Source organism: Balaenoptera ricei, chromosome 21 (genome assembly GCF_028023285.1).
Source record: "Balaenoptera ricei isolate mBalRic1 chromosome 21, mBalRic1.hap2, whole genome shotgun sequence".
Taxonomy (NCBI): Eukaryota; Metazoa; Chordata; class Mammalia; order Artiodactyla; family Balaenopteridae; genus Balaenoptera; species Balaenoptera ricei.
Genome location: NC_082659.1, coordinates 36,406,106 through 36,426,180, shown reverse-complemented (window position 1 = coordinate 36,426,180; position 20,075 = coordinate 36,406,106). Strand labels below are relative to the sequence as shown.

Sequence of the window (20,075 nt, the reverse complement as noted above, 5' to 3'; positions counted from 1 at the left end):
CAGACACTAGGCAGCCTCGTGTAGGCACTCTTTTTCCTACAAATACAGTGAGTACCAGCAGTCTCCTTTGCCCTTCTAAGAAACATCCAGACCTAGAAGCCTTTCCCAGTCAGTCTATGTATTCAGAGGGTAGGGCAACACACTGCACCCTTCCTTGGGAAAGCTAGATGTCCTCAGCGCTCCAACAGCTCCACGGATTCTGTTCTCTAAAGTCCTACATGCCATGGAAGTCTGCCTCATTGCCCTCATTGGAGCTACACTAAGAAACACAATCTGCTTCGCCCTCCTCTAGGAACTCTTACCCAAGGACCCCATACCTATAGGAGAAAGGAGCCTTGCATTCCTAGTGGAACCAAAGCATAGTTTTTCCTGTTACACTGCAGGAATTTAGAATTGGCTTAAGCCCGATAGCATACATAGAACGTTCCAAGGACGAGGGAGTTCGATACATGAAGAACACCCTGTGAAGAAAACTTGTTTCAGCAAGGGACCAGGGTGTAGCTAAGGTCCTTTTGACTTGTGAGAAATCAGAACGTGTTCGGCTGCATGTTCACCAGAAAAAACACCTGATGCCACAAACCTTGCTCTCCCATTTTAAAAGCTGTATGCGTGCTGCACTGAAGATACCTAAATAACACTGTTTTTGACTGGCCTCTAGTCACTGTGGGCAGCCCTCTGGAGAGAAATGGAGTTTTCTCTAAGGAAACACGGTGCTTCCATAGCATGTGTGGGAGCTCCTCCATTCATGCTCTAGAGCTACAGGGAAACTTGACGTGAGTCCTTGCCTCAAGCTAAGGCCTGAAAAGCCCTGGTGAAGCGAAAGCGTGTAGCAGTTTCCATTAGGTCGTATTCGCAGTTCTGCTTTTCTTTAACGTTTCTTCACTTTTCCAGACACTAGGCACCCTCGTGTAGGCACTCTTTTCCCTACAAATACAGTGAGTACCAGCAGGCTCCTCTGCCTTTCTAAGAAACATCCAGGCTCAGTAGTCTTTCCCAGTCAGTCTATGTATTCAGAGGGTAGGGCAACACACTGCACCCTTCCTTTGAAAAGCTAGATGTCCTCAGTGCTCCAACAGCTCCACGAATTCTGTTCTCTCACGTCCTACATGCCATGGAAGTCTGCCTCATTGCCCTCATTGGAGCTACACTAAGAAACACAATCTGCTTCGCCTTCCTCTAGGAACTCTTACCCAAGGACCCCATACCTACAGGAGAAAGGAGGCTTGCATTCCTACAGGTCCCAATGCAAAGATTTTCCTGTTACCTTGCAGGACTTTAGAATAGGCTTAGGCCCGAAGGGTTACATAGAGTGTTCCAAGGATGAGAGAGTTCGCTACATGCAGAACACCCTGTGAAGAAAAGTTGATTCAGCAAGGGACCATGGTGTAGCGAGAGTCTCTTTTGACTTGTTGGAAATCAGAAGGGTTTCGATAGCATGGTCACCGGAAAAGAAGACCTGATTGCACAAAACTTACTTTCCCATTTTAAATGCTTTATCCATGCTGCACTGAAGATACCTAAATAACACTGTTTTAGACTGCCTCTAGTCACTGTAGGCAGCCCTCTGGAAAGAAAAGCAGTTTTCTCTAAGGAAACACGGTGCTTCGATAGCATGGGTGGGAGCTCCTCCTGTCAGGCTCTAGAGCTACAGGGAAACTTGATGTGAGTCCTTGCCTCCAGCTAAGGCCTGAAAAGCCCTGTTGAAGGGAAAGCGCTTAGCAGTTTCCATTAGGTCGTACTCGCAGTTCTGCTTTACTTTAACGTTTCTTCACTTTTCTAGACACGTATCAGCCTCGTGTAGGGACACTTTTGCCTACAAATACAGTGAGTACCAGCAGGCTCCTCTGCCTTTCTAAGAAACATCCAGGCTCAGTAGTCTTTCCCAGTCAGTCTATGTATTCAGAGGGTAGGGCAACACACTGCACCCTTCCTTGGGAAAGCTAGATGTCTTCAGTGCTCCAACAGCTCCACGGATTCTGTTCTCTCACGTCCCACATGCCATGGAAGTCTGCCTCATTTCCCTCTTTGGAACTACACTAAGAAACACAATCTGCTTCACCTTCCTCTAGGAACTCTTAACCAAGGACCCCATACCTATAGGAGAAAGGAGCCTTGCATTCCTAGTGGAACCAAAGCATAGTTTTTCCTGTTACACTGCAGGAATTTAGAATTGGCTTAAGCCCGATAGCACACATAGAACGTTCCAAGGATGAGGGAGTTCGATACATGCAGAACACCCGGCGAAGAAAAGTTGATTCAGCAAGGGGACAGGGTGTAGCTAGAGTTCCTTTTGACTTGTTAGAAATCAGAAGGTGTTCGGCTGCATGTTCACCGGAAAAGAACACTCGATGCCACAAACGTTGCTCTCCCATTTTAAAAGCTCTATGCGTGCTGCACTGAAGATACCTAAATAACACTGTTTTTGACTGGCCTCTAGTCACTGTTGGCAGCCCTCTGGAAAGAAATGGAGTTTTCTCTAAGGAAACACGGTGCTTCGATAGCATGTGTGGGAGCTCTTCCATTCATGCTCTAGAGCTACAGGGAAATTTGACGTGAATCCTTGCCTCAAGATAAGGCCTGAAAAGCCTTGGTGAAGCAAAAGCATGTAGCAGTTTCCATTAGGTCGTATTCGCAGTTCTGCTTTACTTTAAAGTTTCTTCACTTTTCCAGACACTAGGTACCCTCGTGTAGGCACTCTTTTTCCTACAAATACAGTGAGTACCAGCAGGCTCCTCTGCCTTTCTAAGAAACATCCAGGCTCAGTAGTCTTTCCCAGTCAGTCTATGTATTCAGAGGGTAGGGCAACACACTGCACCCTTCCTTGGGAAAGCTAGATGTCCTCAGCGCTCCAACAGCTCAACGGATTCTGTTCTCTCACGTCCTAAATGCCATGGAAGTCTGCCTCATTTCCCTCATTGGAGCTACACTAAGAAACACAATCTGCTTCGCCTTCCTCTAGGAACTCTTACCCAAGGACCCCATACCTATAGGAGAAAGGAGCCTTGCATTCCTAGTGGAACCAAAGCATAGTTTGTCCTGTTACCCTGCAGGACTTTAGAATAGGCTTAGGCCCGAAGGGTTACATAGAGCGTTCCAAGGATGAGAGAGTTCGCTACATGCAGAACACCCTGTGAAGAAAAGTTGATTCAGAAAGGGACCAGGGTGTGGCTAGAGTCTCTTTTGACTTGTTGGAAATCAGAAGGGTTTCGATAGCATGTTCACCGGAAAAGAAGACCTGATTGCCCAAAACTTACTTTCCCATTTTAAAAGCTTTATCCATGCTGCACTGAAGATACCTAAATAACACTGTTTTAGACTGGCCTCTAGTCACTGTAGGCAGCCCTCTGGAAAGAAAAGCAGTTTTCTCTAAGGAAACACGGTGCTTCGATAGCATGGGTGGGAGCTCCTCCTGTCACGCTCTAGAGCTACAGGGAAACTTGCCGTGAGTCCTTGCCTCAAGCTAAGGCCTGAAAAGCCCTGTTGAAGGGAAAGCGCTTAGCAGTTTCCATTAGGTCGTACTCGCAGTTCTGCTTTCCTTTAACGTTTCTTCACTTTTCTAGACACGTATCAGCCTCGTGTAGGCATCCTTTTGCCTACAAATACAGTGAGTACCAGCAGGCTCCTCTGCCCTTCTAAGAAACATCCAGGCTCAGTAGTCTTTCCCAGTCAGTTTATGTTTTCAGAGGGTAGGGCAACACACTGTACCCTTCCTTGGGAAAGCTAGATGTCCTCAGCGCTCCAGCAGCTCCATGGATTCTGTTCTCTCAGTCCTACATGCCACGGAAATCTGCCTCTTTGCCCCCATTGGAATTACACCAAGACACACAATCTGCTTCGCCTTCCTCTAGGAACTCTTACCCAAAGACCCCATACCTACAGGAGAAAGGAGGCTTGCATTCCTACTGGAACCAATGCAAAGTTTTTCCTGTTACACTGCAGGACTTTAGAATAGGCTTAGGCCTGTTGGCATACATAGAACGTTCCAACGATGAGGGAGTTCGATACATGCAGAACACCCTGGGAAGAAAAGTTGATTCAGCAAGGGGCCAGGGTGTAGCTAGAGTCCCTTTTGACTTGTTAGAAATCAGAAGGTGTTCGGCTGCATGTTCACCAGAAAAGAACACTTGATGCCACAAACCTTGCTCTCCCATTTTAAAAGCTCTATGCGTGCTGCACTGAAGATACCTAAATAACATTGTTTTTGACTGGCCTCGAGTCACTGTTGGCAGCCCTCTGGAAAGAAATGGAGTTTTCTCTAAGGAAACACGGTGCTTCCATAGCATGTGTGGGAGCTCCTCCATTCATGCTCTAGAGCTACAGGGAAATTTGACGTGAGTCCTTGCCTCAAGCTAAGGCCTGAAAAGCCCTGCTGAAGCAAAAGGGGGTAGCACTTTTCATTAGGTCGTATTAGCAGTTCTGCTTTACTTTAACGTTTCTTCACTTTTCCAGACACTAGGCACCCTCGTGTAGGCACTCTTTTTCCTACAAATACAGTGAGTACCAGCAGGTTCCTCGGCCCTTCTAAGAAACATCCAGACCTAGAAGCCTTTCCCAGTCACTCTATGTGTTCAGAGTGTAGGGCAACTCGCTGTCCCCTTCCTTAGGAAGTAGATGGACTCAGCTCTTCAACAGTTCCAGGGATTCTGTTCTCTCACGTCCTACAACCCATGGAAGTCTGCCTCATTACCCTCATTGGAGCTACACTAGGAAACACAATCTGCTTCGCCTTCCTCTAGGAACTCTTACCCAAGGATCCCATACCTACAGGAGAAAGGAGGCTTGCATTCCTACAGGAACCAATGCAAAGTTTTTCCTGTTACCCTGCAGGATTTTAGAATAGGCTTAGGCCCGAAGGGTTACATAGAGCGTTCCAAGGATGAGAGAGTTCGCTACATGCAGAACACCCTGTGAAGAAAAGTTGATTCCACAAGGGACCATGGTGTAGCGAGAGTCTCTTTTGACTTGTTAGAAATCAGAAGGGTTTCGATAGCATGGTCACCGGAAAGGAAGACCTGATTGCACAAACCTTAGTTTCCCATTTTAAAAGCTTTATCCATGCTGCACTGATGATACCTAAATAACACTGTTTTTGACTAGCCTCTAGTTACCGTAGGCAGCCCTCTGGAAAGAAAAGCAGTTTTCTCTAAGGAAACACGGTGCTTTGATAGCCTGGGTGGGAGCTCCTCCTGTCTCGCTCTAGAGCTACAGGGAAACTTGACGTGAGTCCTTGCCTCAAGCTAAGGCCTCAAAAGCCCTGTTGAAGGGAAAGCGCTTAACAGTTTCCATTAGGTCGTTTTGGCAGTTCTACTTTACTTTAACATTTCTTCAGTTTTCTAGACACGTATCAGCCTCGTGTAGGCACACTTTTGCTTACAAATACAGTGAGTACCAGCAGGCTCCTCTGCCTTTCTAAGAAACATGTAGGCTCAGTAGTGTTTCCCAGTCAGTCTATGTATTCAGAAGGTAGGGCAACACACTGCACCCTTCCTTGGGAAAGCTAGATGTCTTCAGCGCTCCAACAGCTCCATGGATTCTGTTCTCTCACGTCCTACATGCCATGGAAGTCTGCCTCATTTCCCTCATTGGAGCTACACTAAGAAACACAATCTGCTTCGCCTTCCTCTAGGAACTCTTACCCAAGGACCCCATACCTATAGGAGAAAGGAGCCTTGCATTCCTAGTGGAACCAAAGCATAGTTTTTCCTGTTACCCTGCAGGACTTTAGAATAGGCTTAGGCCCGAAGGGTTACATAGAGCGTTCCAAGGATGAGAGAGTTCGCTACATGCAGAACACCCTGCGAAGAAAAGTTGATTCAGCAAGGGACCATGGTGTAGCGAGAGTCTCTTTTGACTTGTTAGAAATCGGAACGGTTTCGATAGCATGTTCACCGGAAAAGAAGACCTGATTGCACAAAACTTACTTTCCCATTTTAAAAGCTTTATCCATGCTGCACTGAAGATACCTAAATAGCACAGTTTTAGACTGGCCTCTAGTCACTGTAGGCAGCCCTCTGGAAAGAAAAGGAGTTTTCTCTAAGGAAACACGGTGCTTCGATAGCATGAGTGGGAGCTCCTCCTGTCACGCTCTAGAGCTACAGGGAAACTTGACGTGAGTCCTTGCCTCAAGCTAAGGCCTGAAAAGCCCTGTTGAAGGGAAAGCGCTTAGCAGTTTCCATTAGGTCGTTTTCGCAGTTCTGCTTTACGTTAACGTTTCTTCACTTTTCTAGACACGTATCAGCCTCGTGTAGGCATCCTTTTGCCTACAAATACAGTGAGTACCAGCAGGCTCCTCTGCCCTTCTAAGAAACATCCAGGCGTAGATGCCTTTCCCTGTCAGTCTATGTATTCAGAGGGGAGGGCAACACACTGCACCCTTCCTTGGGAAAGCTAGATGTCCTCAGCGCTCCAGCAGCTCCATGGATTCTGTTCTCTCTGTCCTACATGCCATGGTAGTCTGCCTCATTGCCCCCATTGGAATTACACTAAGAAACACAATCTGCTTCGCCTTCCTCTAGGAACTCTTACCCAAAGACCCCATACCTACAGGAGAAAGGAGGCTTGCATTCCTACTGGAACCAAATCACAGTTTTTCCTGTTACACTGCAGGACCTTAGAATAGGCTTAGGCCTGATAGCAGACATAGAATGCTCCAAGGATGAGGGATTTCGATACATGCAGGACACCCTGTGAAGAAAAGTTGATTCAGCAAGGGGCCAGGGTGTAGCTAGAGTCCCTTTTGACTTGTTAGAAATCAGAAAGTGTTCGGCTGCATGTTCACCGGAAAAGAACCCCTGATGCCACAAACCTTGCTCTCCAATTTAAAAGCTCTATCCATGCTGCACTGAAGATACCTAAATACACTGTTTTTGCCTGGCCTCTAGTCACTGTGGGCAGCCCTCTGGAAAGAAAAGCAGTTTTCTCTAAGGAAACGCGGTGCTTCCATAGCTAGGGTGGGAGCTCCTTCATTCCTGCTCTAGAGCTACAGGTACATTTGACGTCAGTCCTTGCCTCAAGCTAAGGCCTGAAAAGCCCTGCTGAAGCGAAATCGTGTAGCAGTTTCCATTATGTCGTATTCGCAGTTCTGCTTTACTTTAACGTTTCTTCACTTTTCTAGACACTTAGCACCCCCGTGTAGGCACCCTTTTGCCTACAAATACAGTGAGTACCAGCAGGCTCCTCTCCCCTTCTAAGAAACATCCAGACCTAGAAGCCTTTCCCAGTCACTCTATGTATTCAGAGTGTAGGGCAACTCGCTGTCCCCTTCCTTAGGAAGTAGATGGACTCAGCTCTTCAACAGCTCCAGGGATTCTGTTCTCTCACGTCCTACATTTCATGAAATTCTGCCTCATTGCCCTCATTGGAGCTACACTAAGAAAAACAACCTGCTTCGCCTTCATTCTAGGAACTCTTACCCAAGGACCCCATACCTACAGGAGAAAGGAGGCTTGCATTCCTACAGGAACCAATGCAAAGTTTTTCCTGTTACACTGCAGGTCTTTAGAATAGGCTTAGGCCCGAAGTGTTACATGGAGCGTTCTAATGATCATAGAGTTCGCTACATGCAGAACACCCTGTGAAGTAAAGTGGATTCAGCAAGGGACCATGGTGTTGCTAGAGTCTCTTTTGACTTGTGAGAAATCAGAAGGGTTTCGGCTGCATGTTCACCGGAAAAGAAGACCTGATGGCAGTAACCTTGCTTTCCCATATTAAAAGCTCTATCCATGCTGCACTGAAGATACCTACATAACACTGTTTTTGACTGGCCTCTAGTCACTGTAGCCAGCCCTCTGGAAAGAAAAGCAGCTTTCTCTAAAGAAACACGCTGTTTCGATATCATGGGTGGGAGCTTCTCCTGTCATGCTCTAGAGCTACAGGGAAACTTGACGTGAATCCTTGCCTCAAGCTAAAGACTGAAAAGCCCTGCTGAAGCGAAAGCGCTTATCAGTTTCCATTATGTCGTATTCGCAGTTCTGCTTTACTTTAAAGTTTCTTCACTTTTCCAGACACTAGGCACCCTCGTGTATGCATCCTTTTTCCTAAAAATACAGTGAGTACCAGCAGTCTCCTTGCCCTTCTAAGAAACATCCAAACCTAGAAGCCTTTCCCAGTCGCTCTATGTATTTAGAGTGTAGTGGAACTCGCTGTACCCTTATTTAAGAAGCTAGATGGACTCAGCTCTTCAACGGCTCCAGGGATTCTGTTCTCTCACGTCCTACATGCCAGGGAAGTCTGCCTATTTGCCCTCATTGGTGCTACACTAAGAAACACAATCTGCTTCGCCTTCTTCTACGATCTCTTACCCAAGGTCCCCATACCTACAGGAGAAAGGAGGCTTGCATTCCTACTGGAACCAAAGCAAAGTTTCTCCTGTTACACTGCAGGGCTTCAGAATAGGCTTAGGCCCGAAGGGTTACATAGAGCGTTCCAAGGATTAGAGAGTTCGCTACATGCAGAACACCCTGTGAAGAAAAGTTGATTCAGAAAGGGACCAGGGTGTGGCTAGAGTCTCTTTTGACTTCTTATAAATCAGAAGGGTTTTGGCTGCATGTTCACCGGAAAAGAAGACCTGATGGCACAAGGCTTGCTTTCCCTTTTTAAGTCTCTATCGATGCTGCCCTGAAGATACCTAAATAACACTGTTTTTGACTGGCCTCTATTCACTGTAGGCCGCCCTCTGGAAAGAAAGTATTTTTCTCTAAGGAAACACGGTGCTTCGATAGCATGGGTGGGAGCTCCTCCATTCATGCTCTAGAGCTACAGGGAAATTTAACGTGAGTCCTTGCCTCAAGCTAAGGCCTGAAAAGCCCTGGTGAAGCGAAAGCGTGTAGCAGTTTCCATTATGTCGTATTCGCAGTTCTGCTTTACTTAACGTTTCTTCACTTTTCTAGACACGTAGCAGCCTCGTGTAGGCACTCTTTTGCCTACAAATACAGTGAGTACCAGCCGGCTCCTCTGCCTTTCTGAGAAACATCCAGGCTCAGTAGTCTTTCCCAATCAGTCTATGTATTCAGAGGGTAGGGCAACACACTGCACCCGTCCTTGGGAAAGCTAGATGTCCTCAGCGCTCCAACAGCTCCATGGATTCTGTTCTCTCACGTCCTACATGCCATGGAAGTCTGCCTCATTGCCCTCATTGGAGGTACAGTAAGAAACACAATCTGCTTCGCCTTCCTCTAGGAACTCTTACCCAAGGACCCCATACCTACAGGAGAAAGGACCCTTGCATTTCTAGTGTAACCAAAGCATAATTTTTCCTGTTACACTGCAGGACTTTAGATTAGGCTTAAGCCCGATAGCATACATAGAACGTCCCAAGGATGAGGGAGATCGATACATGCAGAACACCCTGTGAAGAAAACTTGTTTCAGCAAGGGACCAGGGTGTAGCTAGAGTCCTTTTGACTTGTGTGAAATCAGATCGTGTTCGGCTGCATGTTCACCGGAAAAGAACACCTGATGGCACAAACCTTGCTTTCCCATTTTAAAAGCTCTATCCATGCTGCAATGAAGATACCTACATAACACTGTTTTTGACTGGCCTCTAGTCACTGTAGGCAGCCCTCTGGAAAGAAATGGAGTTTTCTCTAAGGAAACACGGAGCTTCCATAGCATGTGTGGGAGCTCCTCCATTCACGCTCTAGAGCTACAGGGAAACTTGACGTGAGTCCTTGCCTCAAGCTAAGGCCTGAAAAGCCCTGTTGAAGCGAAAGCGTGTAGCAGTTTCCATTAGGTCGTATTCACATTTCTGCTTTACTTTAACGTTTCTTCAGTTTTCAAGACACTAGGCACCCTCCTGTAGGCACCCTTTCTCCTACAAATAGAGTGAGTACCAGCAGTCTCCTTCGCCCTTCTAAGAAACATCCAGACCTAGAAGTCTTTCCCAGTCACTCTATGTTTTCAGAGTGTAGGGCAACTCGCTGCACCATTCCTTAGGAAGCTAGATGGACTCAGCTCTTCAACAGCTCCATGGATTCTGTTTTCTCACGTCCTACATGCCAGGGAAGTCTGCCACATTGCCCTCATTGGAGCTACACTGCGAAACACAGTCTGCTTCGCCTTCCTTCTAGGAACTCTTACTCAAGGACCCCATACCTACAGGAGAAAGGAGGCATGCATTCCTACTGGAACCAAAGCAAAGTTTTGCCTGTTACATGGCAGGATTTTAGAATAGGCTTACGCCCGAAGGGTTACATAGAGCGTTCCAAGGATGAGAGAGTTCGCTACATGCAGAACACCCTGTGAAGAAAAGTTGATTCAGCAAGGGACCATGGTATAGCTAGAGTCTCTTTTGACTTGTTAGAAATCAGAAGGGTTTCGTCTGCATGTTCACCAGAAAAGAAGACCTGATGGCACAAGCCTTGCTTTCCCATTTTAAATCTCTATCCATGCTGCCCTGAAGATACCTATATAACACTGTTTTTGACTGGCCTCTATTCACTGTAGGCAGCCCTCTGGAAAGAAAGGAGTTTTCTCTAAGGAAACACGGTGCTTCCATAGCATGGGTGGGAGCTCCTCCTGTCACGCTCTAGAGCTACAAGGAATCTTGATGTGAGTCCTTGCCTCAAGCTAAGGCCTGAAAACGCCTGCTGAAGGGAAAGCGCTTAGCAGTTTCCATTAGGTCGTATTCGCAGTTCTGCTTTACTTTAACGTTTCTTCATTTTTCCAGACACTAGGCACCCTCATGTAGGCACACTTTTGCCTACAAATACAGTGACTACCAGCAGGCTCCTCTGCCTTTCTAAGAAACATCCAGGCGTAGAAGCCTTTCCCAGTCAGTCTATGTATTCAGAGTGTAGGGCAACACACTGCAACCTTCCTTGGAAAAGCTAGATATCCTCCTCGCTCCAACAGTTCCAGGGATTCTGTTCTCTCACGTCCTACATGCCATGGAAGTCTGCCTCATTGCCCCCATTGGAGGTACAGTAAGAAACACAATCTGCTTCGCCTTCCTCTAGGAACTCTTACCCAAGGACCCCATACCTACAGGAGAAAGGAGCCTTGCATTCCTAGTGGAACCAAAGCACAGTTTTTCCTGTTACACTGCAGGACTTTAGAATAGGGTTAGGCCCGATAGCATACATAGAACGTTCCAAGGATGACGGAGTTCAATACATGTAGAACACCCTGTGAAGAAAACTTGTTTCAGCAAGAGACCAGGGTGTAGCTAGTGTCCTTTTGGATTGTGAGAAATCAGAACGTGTTCGGCTGCATGTTCACCAGAAAAGAACACCTGATGGCACAAACCTTGCTTTCCCATATAAAAAACTCTATCCATGCTGCAATGAAGATACCTACATAACACTGTTTTTGACTGGCCTCTAGTCACTGTAGGCAGCCCACTGGAAAGAAAAGGAGTTTTCTCTAAGGAAACACGGTGCTTCCATAGCATGGGTGGGAGCTCCTCCTGTCACGCTCTAGAGCTACAGTGAAACTTGACGTGATCCCTTTCCTCAAGCTAAAGCCTGAAAAGCCCTGCTGAAGCGATAGCGCTTATCAGTTTCCATTATATCGTATTTGCAGTTCTGCTTTACTTTAATGCTTCTTCACTTTTCCAAACACTAGGCACCCTCGTGTAGGCACCCTTTTTCCTACAAATACAGTGAGTACCAGCAGTCTCCTTTCCCCTCTAAGACACATCCAGACCTAGAAGCCTTTCCCAGTCGCTCTATGTATTCAGAGTGTAGGGCAACTCGCTGCACCCTTCCTTAGGAACCTATATGGGCTCAGCTCTTCAACACCTCCAGGGATTCTGTTCTCTCACGTCCTACATGCCATGGAAGTCTGCTTCATTGCCCTCATTGGAGCTACACTTAGAAACACAATCTGCTTCGCCTTCCTTCTAGGAACTCTTACCCAAGGACCCCATACCTACAGGAGAAAGGAGGCTTGCATTCCTACTGGAACCAAAGCAAAGTTTTTCCTGTTACACTGCAGGACTTTAGAACAGGCTTAGGCCCTAAGGAATACAAAGAGCGTTCCAAGGATAAGGGAGTTCGCTACATGTAGAACACCCAGTGAAGAAAAGTTGATTCTGCAATGGACCAGGGTGTAGCGAGAAGATCTTTTGACTTGTTAGAAAAAAGAAGGGTTTCGGCTGCATGTTCACCGGAAAAGAAGACCTGATGGCACAAGCCTTGCTTTCCCATTTTAAATCTCTATCGATGCTGCCCTGAAGGTACCTAAACAACACTTTTTTCGACTGGCCTCTATTCACTGTAGGCAGCCCTCTGGAAAGAAAAGCAGATTTCTCTAAGGAAACACGGTGCTTCGATAGCATGGGTGGGAGCTCCTCCTGTCATGCTCTAGAGCTACAGGGAAACTTGACGTGAGTCCTTGCCTCAAGCTAAGGCCTAAAGTTGTTTCAGCAAGGGACCAGGGTGTAGCTAGAGTCCTTTTGACTTGTGAGAAATCAGAACGTGTTCGGCTGCATGTTCACCAGAAAAGAACACCTGATGGCACAAACCTTTCTTTCCCATTTTAAAAGCTCGATCCATGCTACACTGAAGATACCTAAATAACACTGTTTTTCACTGGCCTCTAGTCACTGTAGGCAGCCCTCTGGAAAGAAGAGGAGTTTTCTCTAAGGAAACACGGTGTTTCCATAGCATGGGCGGGGGCTCCTCCATTCATGCTCTAGATCTACAGGGAAATTTGACGTGAGTCCTTGCCTCAAGCTAAGGCCTGAAAAGCCCAGCTGAAGCGAAAGCGTGTAGCAGTTTCCATTATGTCGTATTCGCAGTTCTGCTTTACTTTAACGTTTCTTCACTTTTCCAGACACTAGGCACCCTCGTGTAGGCACCTTTTTTCTACAAATACAGTGAGTACCAGCAGTCTCCTTTGCCCTTCTAAGACACATGCAAACCTAGAAGCCTTTCCCAGTCGCTCTATGTATTCAGAGTGTAGGGCAACTCGCTGCACCCTTCCTTAGGAAGCTAGATGGGCTCAGCTCTTCAACACCTCCAGGGATTCTGTTCTCTCACGTCCTACATGCCATGGAAGTCTGCCTCATTGCCCTCATTGGAGCTACACTTAGAAACACAATCTGCTTCGCCTTCCTTCTAGGAACTCTTACCCAAGGACCCCATACCTACAGGAGAAAGGAGGCTTGCATTCCTACTGGAACCAAAGCAAAGTTTTTCCTGTTACACTGCAGGACTTTAGAACAGGCTTAGGCCCTAAGGCATACAAAGAGCGTTCCAAGGATAAGGGAGTTCGCTACATGTAGAACACCCAGTGAAGAAAAGTTGATTCAGCAAGGGACCATGGTGTAGCTAGAGTCTCTTTTTTTTTTTTTTTTTTTTTTTTTAACTCAGCCAAGGGTTTTGATGAATTTATTGTTCCTAAAATGTAGCCAGGTAAAAAGTAAATTATATACACTAAAGAAGTATGCTGTCGTGTTGACTTGTATATAAAAAGATGGCCTGTTTTTTGAGTGATGAATGAGCACTGTTGGGACAGATCAGAAAAACGTCACAGAATGCCTCAATTTCTTCCATAAATTATACTTTCTTATTCCATGACACAGCTTTCACTCTGTAAAACTTTGTCCCCAAAGGAACTTTAAATCTGTTTTGTGCCTTTTTGGCCTGACAGTACTCCTTCTCCATCACTTTTCCAAGGACCCATGGTCTTCGAGATGCACCTGAGGCCCCCTCACCTGGTTTGAGGTCCAGGGCAGGCAGCGACTCCGAGTGCAGGAAGTACAAGGTGGGACTCACGGTGAAGAGCACGTAATTGTCATGGCGTTCGTCCAGGATGATGAGGACCAGATCTCCCACCTGAAAATCTCTAATAGCTATCTTTTCCGAATGCCTTGAGGATACGGAGGACATGCTCTGAGACATCAGTCTCTGATTCAACCGCTTGTTTTCTTCTTCTTTCAACTGTAGTGTTCGTTCCAACAGCATTATCCTCTGCCTTTCTTCAGAGAGCATGTGGACGTTTTCTCGGACAGACATCATGCTGGTCTCCAGTGCTGAGTCCAGCCTGCCTTCGCCGAGGGCATCCGGGGCCTCCACCGGGGGCTCGGGCGCACAGGCCCCATACAGCTCGGGGGCGGTGGCCACCCCCGGGGAGGGGACAGGCCCGCCGCCCCGCAGCCGGCTGACCTCCTCCTCCAACCTCTTCTTCTCCTCCAGCAAGCGCGCGTGGTCCTCGGACAGGGACTCGATCAAATCTTTGTCCCACTCTTGCTGCTGCATCGTGCTTTTTAGCTTGTCACTGAGATCACTGATTATGTTCTCTTTTCTCATTTTCTCTCTTGTTAAAACAGTATTAAAATTGGTCTGTTGTTCAGCAATCAAAGATGTTCGCACATTCTGCATTTCTTCGTTTTTTCTTTTCTCCTGTTCTTCAAGTTGTTCTAGAAACTTAGCTTTTTCTTCCTGGAGCTTTTCTTGAAGTTCAGCGACTAGGCTTGAAGAATCTTCTTTGGTAGATTCAATGGTATGATTTTTGCTATTTGACTCTTAAGATGTTTAAATTTTTCTAACAACTCCTTCTCAACAGCTTCTCTTTCCAAGTTCATTTCTTTACGGGCAGTCTCAATAGCTGCCTCTTTTTCACAATTAAGCCTCTGAATCAGCTGGTCTCGGTCCTGTTCGTGCCTCGTGACACATTCCTCTTTGTCTTTTTCAAGTTTCTGGAAAATAGCTTCGTATTTCTCTTCTTCTTGGGTGATTTTAGCATCTTTTTGTTTCTCAAGAGCACTCAATTCTGAGTCCAGTTTACTCTGCAGTTCAGCCAATTCTTCTTTCAGGCCTCTTTCTACTTCAAATGCTTGGTGATGCAATGACGTCACTTTGTTTAATTCGGCTCTAAGCATATCAGATCTTTTGACTTGTTAGAAAAAAGAAGGGTTTCGGCTGCATGTTCACCGGAAAAGAAGACCTGATGGCACAAGCCTTGCTTTCCCATTTTAAATCTCTATCGATGCTGCCCTGAAGGTACCTAAACAACACTTTTTTCGACTGGCCTCTATTCACTGTAGGCAGCCCTCTGGAAAGAAAAGCAGATTTCTCTAAGGAAACACGGTGCTTCGATAGCATGGGTGGGAGCTCCTCCTGTCATGCTCTAGAGCTACAGGGAAACTTGACGTGAGTCCTTGCCTCAAGCTAAGGCCTAAAGTTGTTTCAGCAAGGGACCAGGGTGTAGCTAGAGTCCTTTTGACTTGTGAGAAATCAGAACGTGTTCGGCTGCATGTTCACCAGAAAAGAACACCTGATGGCACAAACCTTTCTTTCCCATTTTAAAAGCTCGATCCATGCTACACTGAAGATACCTAAATAACACTGTTTTTCACTGGCCTCTAGTCACTGTAGGCAGCCCTCTGGAAAGAAGAGGAGTTTTCTCTAAGGAAACACGGTGTTTCCATAGCATGGGCGGGGGCTCCTCCATTCATGCTCTAGATCTACAGGGAAATTTGACGTGAGTCCTTGCCTCAAGCTAAGGCCTGAAAAGCCCAGCTGAAGCGAAAGCGTGTAGCAGTTTCCATTATGTCGTATTCGCAGTTCTGCTTTACTTTAACGTTTCTTCACTTTTCCAGACACTAGGCACCCTCGTGTAGGCACCTTTTTTCTACAAATACAGTGAGTACCAGCAGTCTCCTTTGCCCTTCTAAGACACATGCAAACCTAGAAGCCTTTCCCAGTCGCTCTATGTATTCAGAGTGTAGGGCAACTCGCTGCACCCTTCCTTAGGAAGCTAGATGGGCTCAGCTCTTCAACACCTCCAGGGATTCTGTTCTCTCACGTCCTACATGCCATGGAAGTCTGCCTCATTGCCCTCATTGGAGCTACACTTAGAAACACAATCTGCTTCGCCTTCCTTCTAGGAACTCTTACCCAAGGACCCCATACCTACAGGAGAAAGGAGGCTTGCATTCCTACTGGAACCAAAGCAAAGTTTTTCCTGTTACACTGCAGGACTTTAGAACAGGCTTAGGCCCTAAGGCATACAAAGAGCGTTCCAAGGATAAGGGAGTTCGCTACATGTAGAACACCCAGTGAAGAAAAGTTGATTCAGCAAGGGACCATGGTGTAGCTAGAGTCTCTTTTTTTTTTTTTTTTTTTTTTTTTAACTCAGCCAAGGGTTTTGATGAATTTATTGTTCCTAAAATGTAGCCAGGTAAAAAGTAAATTATATACACTAAAGAAGTATGCTGTCGTGTTGACTTGTATATAAAAAGATGGCCTGTTTTTTGAGTGATGAATGAGCACTGTTGGGACAGATCAGAAAAACGTCACAGAATGCCTCAATTTCTTCCATAAATTATACTTTCTTATTCCATGACACAGCTTTCACTCTGTAAAACTTTGTCCCCAAAGGAACTTTAAATCTGTTTTGTGCCTTTTTGGCCTGACAGTACTCCTTCTCCATCACTTTTCCAAGGACCCATGGTCTTCGAGATGCACCTGAGGCCCCCTCACCTGGTTTGAGGTCCAGGGCAGGCAGCGACTCCGAGTGCAGGAAGTACAAGGTGGGACTCACGGTGAAGAGCACGTAATTGTCATGGCGTTCGTCCAGGATGATGAGGACCAGATCTCCCACCTGAAAATCTCTAATAGCTATCTTTTCCGAATGCCTTGAGGATACGGAGGACATGCTCTGAGACATCAGTCTCTGATTCAACCGCTTGTTTTCTTCTTCTTTCAACTGTAGTGTTCGTTCCAACAGCATTATCCTCTGCCTTTCTTCAGAGAGCATGTGGACGTTTTCTCGGACAGACATCATGCTGGTCTCCAGTGCTGAGTCCAGCCTGCCTTCGCCGAGGGCATCCGGGGCCTCCACCGGGGGCTCGGGCGCACAGGCCCCATACAGCTCGGGGGCGGTGGCCACCCCCGGGGAGGGGACAGGCCCGCCGCCCCGCAGCCGGCTGACCTCCTCCTCCAACCTCTTCTTCTCCTCCAGCAAGCGCGCGTGGTCCTCGGACAGGGACTCGATCAAATCTTTGTCCCACTCTTGCTGCTGCATCGTGCTTTTTAGCTTGTCACTGAGATCACTGATTATGTTCTCTTTTCTCATTTTCTCTCTTGTTAAAACAGTATTAAAATTGGTCTGTTGTTCAGCAATCAAAGATGTTCGCACATTCTGCATTTCTTCGTTTTTTCTTTTCTCCTGTTCTTCAAGTTGTTCTAGAAACTTAGCTTTTTCTTCCTGGAGCTTTTCTTGAAGTTCAGCGACTAGGCTTGAAGAATCTTCTTTGGTAGATTCAATGGTATGATTTTTGCTATTTGACTCTTAAGATGTTTAAATTTTTCTAACAACTCCTTCTCAACAGCTTCTCTTTCCAAGTTCATTTCTTTACGGGCAGTCTCAATAGCTGCCTCTTTTTCACAATTAAGCCTCTGAATCAGCTGGTCTCGGTCCTGTTCGTGCCTCGTGACACATTCCTCTTTGTCTTTTTCAAGTTTCTGGAAAATAGCTTCGTATTTCTCTTCTTCTTGGGTGATTTTAGCATCTTTTTGTTTCTCAAGAGCACTCAATTCTGAGTCCAGTTTACTCTGCAGTTCAGCCAATTCTTCTTTCAGGCCTCTTTCTACTTCAAATGCTTGGTGATGCAATGACGTCACTTTGTTTAATTCGGCTCTAAGCATATCAGATCTTTTGACTTGTTAGAAAAAAGAAGGGTTTCGGCTGCATGTTCACCGGAAAAGAAGACCTGATGGCACAAACCTTGCTTTCCCATTTTAAAAGCTCTATCCATGCTGCACTGAAGATACCTACATAACACTGTTTTTGACTGCACTCTAGTCACTGTAGGCAGCCCTCTGGAAAGAAAAGCAGTTTTCTCTAAGGAAACACGGTGCTTCCATAGCATGGGTGGGAGCTCCTCCTGTCATGCTCTAGAGCTACAGGGAAACTTGACGTGAGTCCTTGCCTCAAGCTAAAGCCTGAAAAGCCCTGCTGAAGCGAAAGCGCTTATCAGTTTCCATTATGTCGTATTCGCAGTTCTGCTTTACTTTAACGTTTCTTCACTTTTCCAGACACTAGGCACCCTCTTGTAGGCACCCTTTTTCCTACAAATACAGTGAGTACCAGCAGTCTCCTTTGCCCTTCTAAGAAATATCCAGACCTAGAAGCCTTTCCCAGTCCCTCTATTTATTCAGAGTGTACGGCAACTCGCTGCACCCTTCCTTAGGAAGCTAGATGGGCTCAGCTCTTCAACAGCTCCAGGGATTCTGTTCTCTCACGGCCTACATGCCATGAAAGTCTGCCTCATTGCCCTCATTGGAGCTACACTAAGAAAAACAATCTGCTTCGCCTTCCTGTAGGAACTCTTACCCAAGGACCCCATACCTACAGGAGAAAGGAGCCTTGCATTCCTAGTGGAACCAAAGCACAGTTTTTCCTGTTACACTGCAGGACTTTAGAATAGGCTTAGGCCCGATAGCATACATAGAACGTTCCAAGGATGAGGGAGTTCGATACATGCAGAACACCCTGTGAAGAAAACTTGTTTCAGCAAGGGACCAGGGTGTAGCTAGAGTCCTTTCGACTTGTGAGAAATCAGAACGTGTTCGGCTGCATGTTCACCAGAAAAGAACACCTGATGGCACAAAGCTTGCTTTCCCATTTTAAAAGCTCTATCCATGCTGCACTGAAGATACCTACATAACATTGTTTTTGACTGGTCTCTAGACACTGTAGGCAGCCCTCTGGAAAGAAAAGGTGTTTTCTCTAAGGAAACACGGTGCTTCCATAGCATGGGTGGGAGCTCCTCCTGTCATGCTCTAGAGCTACAGGGAAACTTGACGTGAGTCCTTGCCTCAAGCTAAAGCCTGAAAAGCCCTGCTGAAGGAAAACGCTTATCAGTTTCCATTATGTCGTATTCGCAGTTCTGCTTTACTTTAACATTTCTTCACTTTTCCAGACACTAGGCACCCTCTTGTAGGCACCCTTTTTCCTACAAATACAGTGAGTACCAGCAGTCTCCATTGCCCTTCTAAGAAACATCCAGACCTAGAAGCCTTTCCTAGTCGCTCTATGTATTCAGAGTGTAGGGCAACTCGCTGCACCCTTCCTTAGGAAGCTAGATGGGCTCAGCTCTTCAACAGCTCCAGGGATTCTGTTCTCTCACGGCCTACATGCCATGAAAGTCTGCCTCATTGCCCTCATTGGAGCTACACTAAGAAACACAATCTGCTTCTCCTTCCTTCTAGGGACTCCTAAACAAGGACCCCATACCTACAGGAGAAAGGAGGCTTGCATTCCTACTGGAACCAAAGCAACGTTTTTCCTGTTACACTGCAGGACTTTAGAACAGGCTTAGGCCCTAAGGCATACAAAGAGCGTTCCAAGGATAAGGGTGTTCCCTACATGTAGAACACCCAGTGAAGAAAAGTTGATTCTGCAAGGGACCAGGGTGTAGCTACAGTCACTTTTGATTTGTTAGATATCAGTAGGTGTTCGGATGCATGTTCACCGGAAAAGAACACCTGATGGCACAAAACTTGTTTTCCCATTTTAAAAGCTCTATCCGTGCTGCACTGAAGATACCTAAATAACACTGTTTTTGACTGGTCTCTAGTCACTGTTGCCAGCCCTCTGGAAAGAAATGGAGTTTTCTGTAAGGAAACACGGTGCTTCCATAGCATGTGTGGGAGCTCCTCCTGTCATGCTCTAGAGCTACAGGGCAACTTGACGTGAGTCCTTGCCTCAAGCTAAGGCCTGAAAAGCCCTGCTGAAGGAAAGCGCTTAGCAGTTTCCATTAGGTCGTATTCGCAGTTCTGCTTTACTTTAACGTTTCTTCACTTTTCCAGACACTAGGCACCCTCGTGTAGGCACCCTTTTGCCTACAAATACAGTGAGTACCAGCAGGCTCCTCTGCCCTTCCAAGAAAAATTCAGGCCCAGAAACATTTCCCAGTCAGTCAATGTATTCAGAGGGTAGGGCCACACACTGCACCCTTCCTTGTGAAAGCTAGATGTCCTCAGAGTTCCAGCAGATCCAGGGATTCTTTTCTCTTACGTCCTACATGCCATGGAAGTCTGCCTCATTGCCCCCATTGGAATTACACTAAGAAACACAATCTGCATCGCCTTCCTCTAGGAACTCTTACCCAAGGACCCCATACCT

General features: G+C 46.5%; 2 protein-coding genes across 2 annotated transcripts; both read right to left on the bottom strand.

The window, feature by feature from the left end:
* Positions 1–13,326: 13,326 nt before the first annotated feature.
* LOC132356526 (RB1-inducible coiled-coil protein 1-like) lies at positions 13,327–14,629 on the bottom strand. Its single transcript, XM_059909372.1, has one exon. The coding sequence runs from the start codon at positions 14,321–14,323 to the stop codon at positions 13,499–13,501; it is 825 nt and encodes a 274-aa protein (XP_059765355.1). The 5' UTR covers positions 14,324–14,629; the 3' UTR covers positions 13,327–13,498.
* Positions 14,630–16,102: 1,473 nt separating this feature from the next.
* On the bottom strand, positions 16,103–17,564 carry LOC132356523 (RB1-inducible coiled-coil protein 1-like). Its single transcript, XM_059909370.1, has one exon. It carries the CDS (start codon positions 17,091–17,093, stop codon positions 16,269–16,271), a length of 825 nt encoding a protein of 274 aa, XP_059765353.1. The 5' UTR covers positions 17,094–17,564; the 3' UTR covers positions 16,103–16,268.
* Positions 17,565–20,075: the final 2,511 nt, after the last annotated feature.

Excerpts from the sequence above, each read along its gene's own strand:
- LOC132356526 (XM_059909372.1), bottom strand. The coding sequence starts at position 14,323 with ATGCAGAATGTGCGAACATCTTTGATTGCTGAACAACAGACCAATTTT.
- LOC132356523 (XM_059909370.1), bottom strand. The coding sequence starts at position 17,093 with ATGCAGAATGTGCGAACATCTTTGATTGCTGAACAACAGACCAATTTT.